This window comes from Armigeres subalbatus, chromosome 1, assembly GCF_024139115.2.
Source record: "Armigeres subalbatus isolate Guangzhou_Male chromosome 1, GZ_Asu_2, whole genome shotgun sequence".
NCBI lineage: Eukaryota > Metazoa > Arthropoda > Insecta > Diptera > Culicidae > Armigeres > Armigeres subalbatus.
The window spans coordinates 137,445,907-137,456,478 of record NC_085139.1 but is presented as its reverse complement, the minus strand read 5'-3'; the positions used below and the strand labels follow the sequence as shown (position 1 = coordinate 137,456,478).

Genomic DNA, 10,572 nt, shown 5'->3' with positions numbered 1-10,572 from the left:
CTTTTAACGAAATTTAACGGAATTCCGCGGAATTTCGAAACAAATTTAAACTTAAACCATACTGCCTCGTCGTGTCGTGTAATATCAAAAAATTTGGCTGCGTCGCTGAACAGAATCATAAAGTTGTTTTCAAAACTTAATGTTATACTAATTTTTCTATGAACGCTTACAGCATAATCTTATTCTGATTCGACAAATACGTACTTAATTTTCTTCTCTTCCACATTTATTTTGCGTTGGATTGATTTGAATCACGGTTTTCGTTTTCGAGTTTTTAAAATAAATTGTTTACAATAAATATTTAGTCGCTTGTCAAGCTGACTTACCTTGAATTACCTTTTCAACTAACCAACTATTCCTTTCCCGTGGAGCTCACGGAGATGCAGAGCATTCCTCGGTCTCTTATAACAATGAGTAACAAACTAATTTTTTTTCTCGAATAGCAGTTCGTCGAGCTGATTGTATATTAGACTGTGGCCACATATAAGAAGATCAAATTTGGAAGGAAATCATAGCCTTTTAGTGGAACTTTTTGTGTGGAAAATTATTTCTTCATACCTGACAGACTGCTTTTCGATCACATCTCTGAAATACAATCTGAAATAGGTTTTTTTTTTCATTATTAATAACATACTGCTATATCAATAACATTCGCAAGACAGGCAATTTAGGCTCAATTTATGTTGTGTTTTGTTGTTATCCGGCTTGCTCACTGCTGAAAAAAATCACAAAAATGAGAAATAATACAATTCGCGCACCAATTCTTTGTTTTCGAATGGTATTGATTTGGACACATGGTATGAATTCAAGGAGCAGTTCCCCTACATATCTTTGTGCATTTTAGAAAGATGCAGAGGACTATTCTAGTGAGCAAATGTATGCTATTAACAACTCTTTATCTGCGTATACGCCTGACAGATGTGGATATATAAGTGTATATCCCACTAGGTAAAAAAAACAAAATCAATGCATTCATTTTCTTGTTTTGAGTTAGCTCAATACCATAAAACCACGCTGATAAGACAATATTAAGGGTCTGTCTCATTTGGAGAATTAAACTTAAAAGTGACAGTTCGAAAATTAGAAAATCACCCGGTCATAAAAATTGTTGGTACTACCCAGTACTTTCAATAAGACATCGATGCTAAATGATTATTGAGATGTCACTTGCAGTGTTGAGAATCTCACTCATATGAGTAAAAATTCCTCACTCATTTCTCATTTTTTCGGTGAGTACTCACGCGTGAGTTACTCACGAACTGTGAGTACTCACGTCTGAGCAAACATGGTTTTGCTCACTCACGAGTGAGGAAATTTTGCTCTTATGAGTAATTAAATATGATTCATTTTTCTTTCTTTCGTAATGTTTTGGGGAATTCTGGTAGGTTTCAATAAAAATGTACCTAGATAATGAGGTCAGGATTTAATAAATCAATTGAACGAATTTGTCTAACAATAATTAAAAGAAATTGCTAATAACATTCGTATTTAATTAATAGAACGTTATTAAATTTCTGGAATGTGTCTGTGTGTCCACGTTTGTGTGTGTGTGTTCGTGTGTCTGCGTGTGCGTGCGAGTTAGACATTTTTAAGTATTAAGTATTAATAGATTTAAGTAATAATAGATAATGGGTAAAGTGGATGGCGTTCTGAATTGATATATTCCGGCCATTTGTAATTAATCAAATACTGCAATGTATTTAATGCAAATATTTATCCATTGTTTGCAAAACTGATCCATTTTGCATGATTTGTAAAAAAAATATATTTTTTAATGATTCGACAGACTTATAAGTCATATATGATACACAAATATCATGGTAAAAGATAACAAGAAAATTATTTAAAGACTATTACTTGAATACAATAATTTATATGGCAATCATATCAAGATAATTGTACCATATGGTACGAAGACCACCAGTCAGTCCTTTACACTAATGACACACTAATGGCATTTGTACCATGGTATTTGAATTGAGCGTCATATCAATGATTGTCTTCATGAAAGATAGCCTTCAAATTATGTCCTTGCCACCTTATATCATGGTACAAATACCATAGATCGGTCCTTAGTATATCATCATAGAACTAACAGTGTGATCTTTCCTATATTCAATTGCATTAAGCCGCTACACTACGTAGTTCTCCGAATATACGTTTACGTCATAGAAAATTCATTGGTTAATATTGTCGAGAAGCGTTTGTGCTCCAGAAATTCTACCATTACTGTTGCGAATTATCCGCAATAGGCCCTTTGGATCGAGTCGTCAACAAGTCGGCGCTGAAGTATTTCGACGCGCGGCTTCGATTGCCAACGGTGACACGTCTTTGACCGATTGTGAAGGATGACATCAGCAATATATATATATATATATATATGCAATGTGAAAGCGTACGAAAAGCTACAGAAATAGTGAATTATATCCATATATTTTCTAGAAATTGTACTGAATATCGTTAATTAGTGAATTTGTATTATACTATTGGAAGATTGAGGTGTGTTATACTGGATTATCTGAACCTAAAACTATATACATGCAACTTAAAACAATGATAAAAATACTTGTAATTAAAACTAATTATTTCTAAAGTTATAGCCCTAAACTCAACAGGCGTAGCCTAAATAAAACTAAAGTACTAGATTACTATCTAATTAGTACGTATACGTAAGTACGGTTCAGTATTTGTAGTGAAATTCGGTTCATTAATCGTGGCCTAATCAAAATCATTATTCAACAGTTTCAACAGTTTGCTTAACCTTATATACCAACGCCGGAATTCTTATTGGAATTGTTGTTAGTGAGAAAACTAATTTGTAAGTAGATTATAAATTGTCAATCTGATCAATTCGTTTAAATAAATAATATTTCCAGTCGAGTTGCGGAAAACCGAACTACGAAAAAGTTTGCAACATTCTCGAAAATTATAAAATCCAAGAAGATTCCGGACAGTTATGAGCACTTCAGGAGCGCATCATGCAAATAACTGCAAGGTCTGCAGCAAGCCGGATCACACCGAGGACATGGTGGCATGTGACATTTGCGGAACATGGTTCCACTTCACATGTGCGGGAGTGCAGCCATCTATCTGCAACAAGCCCTGGTATTGCGGATATTGCTCTAGCCGAGATGATGGTACAAATAGTTCAGCGATATCGGTAAGTTCGAGTAGTTCTAGTGCCCGCCTACGACTGAAGCAACTAGAAGAATCTAAGGCGCTTGACGATCGCCTTCTACTGCAACAAGCCGAACGGGAGCGTGCCTATTTGGCCGAAAAGCATCAATTGGAGGCTCAAATCCAGTCGGATAGAGAGCTTAGGGGAAGCATGTTAAGCTTTAGGAGCCGGCAAAGCGTTAAAAGTCGTAGCAATTATAGAAGTGAGGTTCGAACGTGGGTTAATCAGGCGATCAACACTACACCGAATGTCATTGTTCAGCAAGGTGGCGCATCAACATCAACTCCCATCGTTTCAACGGAAAGCGATCCAATAAAACCTTTCCAGCAAACTAGTTTACCAGCCCAAGCTGCTTCTGTGGCGGTTCAGGAAATTGTTAATGCTCCTCAGACAACTGTACAAAATACTCTTCCTCAAACGTCCGTTGCGCCAGCTGGATCAATGGTCTCCAGCAAACCCTCTCAAGCTGGAGCTGTATGTTATACTGCTGCAATCCACGCTGCTCAAACAAATCCAGTTTCGCATCAGTCAACGGTCACCCGAGATCTTCAGGAACAACATCTATCGTACCCAACGGAACGACAGCCTTCACCGATATTCGAATCAGGTCGGAAGGAGTCAGCTTTACCAAGTGCGGAGTCGAAGGAAAGTGAAGTTTCTGTACAGGGGAATTCTAAAGGTCGATTCCAAGCAGATGCCAGAAATATGGAGAAACCGGAAAGGAGGATGTGGCAACAAACTCAGCAACAACCAGGTGGCTTTCAAACCGATTTCCATCCACCATCAACAGGGAATCGAAACGCTACATCGCAGCCCGCTGATCCTTTACAATGGCCCCAGAATGCTAATGTTAGCAAAGCAGCAAATCATCATCAGTTCCCGGTGTTAAACCAGCATCCAGTCCTTTCGCCATTCAACGCTCCTCATCCGACCAGCTACTATCAGCAGACGTATCCCACAGGATGGCAAACAGTTCCAATACCAGCTTGGATGTCTCAAAATGCAAAAAAACCCGTTGTCGAATACGGCTGGTGAAACGTCCACTAGAGCCGTCCAGCAGAATCAAGGAAATAGCCTTCAACAGATGCTTCCGGGTCAAGTCTCGAGCTTCCATCCGGTATCCTCCATGGAAAGCGTCTTGAGTGCGCAGCAGCTGGCTGCACGTCAAGTGGTATCGCGTGAGCTTCCTAGATTTTCGGGGGATCCTCTCGAGTGGCCGATGTTTATAAACGCATACGAGTCCACTACGGCAATGTGTGGAATTCAGCCGGACGAGAACCTTGCGAGGCTACAAAAAAGCTTGATAGGTTGTGCCAGGGAGAAAGTTCTCAGCATTCTAACACTCCCTGCGGCGATTCCGGAAATAATTGAAACACTGCGGGATGAATGTGGTCGACCGGAACAGTTAGTTCACTGTCTGCTAGTAAAGATACGTCATGCTCCGTCGCCCAATGTTAACAAACTCGACACTCTTATAACTTTCGGCAGAGAAGTGAGGAACTTGGTTACCTACATCGAAGGGGCGGATTTGCAAGACCATCTATCTAATCCCATGTTACTGTCGGAGTTAGTAGGAAAGCTTCCACCAAGTCTTCGACTAGAATGGGGACTTCACACACAGAAGCTTCCCCAGGTATCACTGAAGGCGTTTAGCGAATACGTTACCTCCATCAAATCGGCTGCGTGCAAAGTATCGCTACCTACCGATAGTTATCAGGACGAAGGTCGGCGAAGCAAGAAGGAGAAAGGTGGTTACATAAACGCACACACTGTGGAAGGAAAAAGTGCTAGCGTTGCAAGTACTAAAAAGGAGCTCTCTACCAAAACCGAAATAACCCTCAAACCTTGCCCGGCTTGCAACAAGAATAGTCACAAACTTCGGAACTGTGAGAAATTCGCTGCTCTCAGTATGCATCAGAAAAGGCGTTTAGTCGGCGAGTTCAATATATGTCAATATTGCATGGGTAGCCATGGTAAATGGCCCTGCAGGTCAAAGAAATCTTGTGGAATCGACGGCTGCACTGAATTTCATCATAAGTTGCTGCATACACCGAATCCCAAACCAAATGGTACTGTATTCCAGGCTGGATCGTCAGGGGTCATCTCAACGCATTGTTCTCGCCAAACCGGCGTACTTTTCAAAGTGCTTCCAGTGATTCTTTCCAGTAAAGGAAAGTCTGTCTTCACCTTTGCCTTCTTGGACGATGGATCGAACCTTACGTTGGTGGAAGAAGACATCGCAAAGGAGCTAGGATTGAGCGGGAATGTTAGTTCGCTGTGCATTCAATGGACGAGAAGTGTCACGAGGACCGAACCGACGTCACGCCAAGTGGAGTTGCGTATTTCAAGTGTCAACGGAGGTCCAGGTTACATGATTTCGGAGGTGCAAACAGTTCCTAATCTGGACCTACCACAGCAAAGCTTAAACTACGAGGAACTTTGCAAGCAATTTCCCCATTTGAAAGGACTTCCCATACGAAGCTTTTCCAATGCAGTACCTCGAATACTTATAGGACTGGATAATGCACAACTAAAGTTAACGTTGGACAAACGAGAGAGACGCAGCAGAGAACCAATAGCAGCTAAGACACGACTTGGGTGGACCATCTTCGGAGGAGGAGTAAAAGCAAAGCAACCTACCGGTCGCGTGATGTTTCACAAGTGCAACTGTAAGGCGGATGAAACGCTCCACAGTCTAGTTAATGATTATTTTGCTGTGGAATCCATCGGAGTGAGACCTATTTTGCCCTTGCCCTTGCCAACGTGCTAGGCAGATGTTGGAACAGTTTACAAAACGAACCGATTCCGGAAGGTTCGAATGCGGACTGTTATGGAAAAACGACAAGTTCGCATTTCCTAATAGCTATCAAATGGCAGAACGTCGCCTTGTTTGCCTGGAGAGGAAACTGGCCAAGGATCCAGCTCTTAAAATAAAAGTCATTGAGCAGATCGATGAATATCTAGAGCGCGGTTATGCGCACGAAGCTACGGAAAGAGAGCTGCAAAATTGCGAACCACATCGGATCTGGTATCTTCCCTTGGGCATCGTGCAAAACCCACACAAGCCAGGGAAAGTACGTATTGTTTGGGATGCAGCGGCACGGGTTGGAGAGGTATCTCTTAACTCTATGCTACTTACGGGACCAGATCTGCTGACTCCACTGCTGAAGGTCTTATGTGGATTCCGTCAACGACAGTACGTAGCGGTAGGAGATGTGCGTCAAATGTTCCACCAAATTTTGGTAAAGCAAAGGGATCGACAATCTCAAAGATTCCTGTTTCGATTGAGTCCGGAACAAAAACCAACTGTGTATGTTATGGACGTAGTTATCTTCGGGGCGTCATGCTCTCCATGCCTTGCGCAACATGTGAAGAACACCAATGCGAAGGAGTACGGGGAGGTTTATCCAGAAGCGGCATCGGCGATTATCAACAACACCTACGTTGACGATTTCTTGGATAGCCGTGATACTATAGAAGAAACAGTGCGTATATTAGAGGAGGTTCGATGGATTTTTAGCAGAGCTGGGTTCGACATTAGGAACTGGCAATCCAACTCCGAGGAGATTCTTCGACGGGTCGGGGTAGACGTCGATGAGAAAACGAAACGCTTTTCAGTGGAGAAGTCTACTGTTTCAGAACGTGTCCTTGGTATGTCTTGGGACCCCAGGAACGATTTATTCAAATTCACCACACAGTTTCGTGAAGATCTCAAGCCTTTGCTATCCGGCCATGTCGTTCCCACCAAAAGGCAAGTTCTGAGGGTAGTTATGAGCCATTTTGATCCACTGGGGATCGTAGCCACCTACACAGTGCATGGGAAAATATTAATCCAGGACGTGTGGAGATCTAGAGTTCAATGGGACGATCCTATCGCGGAAGAAGATTATGGGGCCTGGCAGCGTTGGGTGAAACTAATTCCAAATCTGGCGGAGGTGCGAATGCCGAGGTGTTACTTCCCGAACTATAGCCCACGCAGTCTAGATTCCTTGGAGCTCCATGTCTTCGTAGATGCTAGTTTGTTGGCCTACTGTGCTGTAGCTTATTTCCGGATTATCGACAATGGTGTTCCAAGATGTACTCTAGTAACGGCCAAAACAAAGGTGACACCTCTGAAACCTCAATCAATACCGAGGAATGAACTAAGTGCCGGAGTGATCGGAGTGAGGCTGCTCAAGAGTGTCCAAGAAAACCACTCCATACCAGTCCAGAAACGGTACATGTGGACCGACTCAACCACTGTGTTAGCCTGGTTGAGAGCTGACCCAAGGAAGTACCGACAATTTGTGGCATTTCGAATAGCAGAAATTCAGTCGGAGACAAGAATTGAAGAATGGCACTACGTTCCTTCTAACCTGAACCTTGCTGACAAGGGGACGAAATGGGGCAATGGGCCATGTTTCAATCCAGAAAATTCATGGTTTACTGGGCCGCCGTTTCTACTTCGACCAGAGAATGAGTGGCCTCGTCTGCCGATCAAACTTGCGGAGCCATTGCAAGAGGTTAAAGCCATTCATCATCACGTCTCAGTTTTTGATCCGGCAATCGATTTCTCAAAGTTTTCACGTTGGGAGGACCTTGTAAAAAATCTAAGCTACTTGTATCACTTCGTTCATCGTTGCCAAACACTACACAGAGTAAAGACAAACAGTAGCGTAACAATTCTGGACCAAAAAGACTATGCGGCAGCTGAGGCAAGTGTGTGGCGCGTAGTACAAGGTCAAACCTATCCCGCTGAAATCACCATTATTCGCAAAAACGCAGAGCTTCCGATTGATAAGCAAAAGTCGTTGGGATATACAAGTTCCCTCAGGAAAATGTCCCCATTCTTAGACGACGCAGGACTTTTGCGAATGCGTAGTCGCATTAACATAAATAATGTCTACTATTCGTTCGACTTTCAAAATCCGGTAATAATTCCCAGAGGAAGTCACGTTACCAATCTCCTTATACACAAATACCATCAGAAATTCGGTCATGCAAACGTCGATACTGTCATCAATGAGCTACGCCAACGATACTATATACCCAAAATCCGATTCGCCGTTAAAACTGTGGTAAAAATGTGTATGTGGTGTAAGGTCTATCGAGCGAGGCCAGCTGAACCAAAGATGGCTGTGCTACCACATCCAAGAGTGACGCCATACGTTCGCCCGTTTACTTTCACGGGATTGGATTATTTTGGACCATTGATCGTTAAACGACGTCGCACTAATGAGAAGAGATGGGTGGCACTATTCACGTGCCTTACTGTACGAGCTGTCCACGTGGAGGTAGTGCACACAATGTCAGCCGCATCGTGTAAAATGGCAATTCGCCGTTTCGTTTCACGTAGAGGATTGCCGCAGCAAATATACAGTGATAACGGGACCAATTTTCGAGGAGCCGCTCGGGAGTTAGCAGATGAAATAAAGGCTATCAACAAGGAATTAGCGTCCACGTTTTCAAACGCCGAAACCGAGTGGATTTTCAATCCACCCTCCGCTCCGCATATGGGAGGCGTATGGGAGCGAAAAGTGCGCTCAATCAAGGACGCTTTCAAGGCGTTGCATCACAATCAACGTTTAGACGACGAAGAGTTGATGACATTTCTTGCAGAAGCCGAATTGATCGTCAACTCTCATCCTCTTACATTTGTGCCCATAGCAGACTCAACAGAAGAAGCGGTGACTCCAAACAACTTTCTGCTCATGAGTTCAAATGGTGCCAACAACTCGTCAAGGATCCGCATTAGTGAAAAAGTATTGCTGAGGGTGAATTGGAAGCTGATGCAGCAACTGTTGAACCAGTTTTGGAAACGATGGATTCAAGGCTACCTTCCAACAATAGCTCGTCGAACAAAGTGGTTCAATGATGTACGTCCGCTCCAAGTGGACGACCCTGTTGTCATCGTAGACGAGACGGTTCGCAATGGATGGTTGAGAGGGCGAGTTGTTGAAATCTACCCGTCGCGGGATGGTCAAGTGCGGAAGGTGGATGTCCAAACATCATCGGGGGTGTTTCAAAGACCGGCGATCAAAGTAGCCTTGCTGGATATCCTGGAGCAGAGTAAGGCCAATCAAGGGTAAGGCATTACGGGCCGGGGTGTTGCGAATTATCCGCAATAGGCCCTTTGGATCGAGTCGTCAACAAGTCGGCGCTGAAGTATTTCGACGCGCTGCTTCGATTGCCAACGGTGACACGTCTTTGACCGATTGTGAAGGATGACATCAGCAATATATATATATATTTATATGCAATGTGAAAGCGTACGAAAAGCTACAGAAATAGTGAATTATATCCATATATTTTCTAGAAATTGTACTGAATATCGTTAATTAGTGAATTTATATTATACTATTGGAAGATTGAGGTGTGTTATACTGGATTATCTGAACCTAGAACTATATACATGCAACTTAAAAACAATGATAAAAATACTTGTAATTAAAACTAATTATTTCTAAAGTTATAGCTCTAAACTCAACAGGCGTAGCCTAAATAAAACTAAAGTACTAGATTACTATCTAATTAGTACGTATACGTAAGTACGGTTCAGTATTTGTAGTGAAATTCGGTTCATTAATCGTGGCCTAATCAAAATCATTATTCAACAGTTTCAACAGTTTGCTTAACCTTATATACCAACGCCGGAATTCTTATTGGAATTGTTGTTAGTGAGAAAACTAATTTGTAAGTAGATTATAAATTGTCAATCTGATCAATTCGTTTAAATAAATAATATTTCCAGTCGAGTTGCGGAAAACCGAACTACGAAAAAGTTTGCAACAATTACATTCCAATTCAACTATCTGCACCATAAATTTTTGAGTAACCGACAGATTTTTCGGTGGAGATTTCGCTGAATAATAAAGCAATACAGCATCGACCCGATTTTATCACGTTTTCGACCCGATTTCGTCACCCCAAAAGAAAACATGAAAATTTTAGTCGTTTTTTTATTTTTGTAAATAATACTGCAAACAACGATTTTCAGGAAATAACTTTCACCGCCTGTGGTTTATTATGAATCATTTCTTAGTATACCTGTCAAGAATTTTGTAAGCCTTCTCGACAAGAAACATACATTTCCTATTTTATCATCCCAAAATTCACCAGGGGGTGACAAAATCGGGATAATATTGTACTATGAAAAATTAATGTATAGGAATGGAAACCCTACCGGAAATGCCCAATCTTTTGTTGACTTGCAAAAAAACTGTTGAAACTCACCTGCTAGTAGAGATTTAAGGTGCAAAAAACTGTATCTGTAAATTTATTGATCGGTCTCGACCGGTATCCACAGTCTTTGGTAAGTGGTATTCAAATAAGATAATATTGCTTAACTTAATCTTAAATACTTTTGTTATGGTAAAAACTCATTGCAATCAGGATAACTGAAGATATCCGCATGT

General features: G+C 41.7%; 1 protein-coding gene across 1 annotated transcript; it reads left to right on the top strand.

The window, feature by feature from the left end:
* Window positions 1-6,048: 6,048 nt before the first annotated feature.
* Window positions 6,049-9,246, top strand: LOC134206583 (uncharacterized). Its single transcript, XM_062682308.1, has one exon. It carries the CDS (start codon window positions 6,049-6,051, stop codon window positions 9,244-9,246), a length of 3,198 nt encoding a protein of 1,065 aa, XP_062538292.1.
* The last annotated feature ends 1,326 nt before the right edge of the window (window positions 9,247-10,572 follow it).

Bases quoted from the DNA above. Each gene is read 5' to 3' on its own strand.
- LOC134206583 (XM_062682308.1), top strand. From the start codon at position 6,049: ATGGCAGAACGTCGCCTTGTTTGCCTGGAGAGGAAACTGGCCAAGGAT.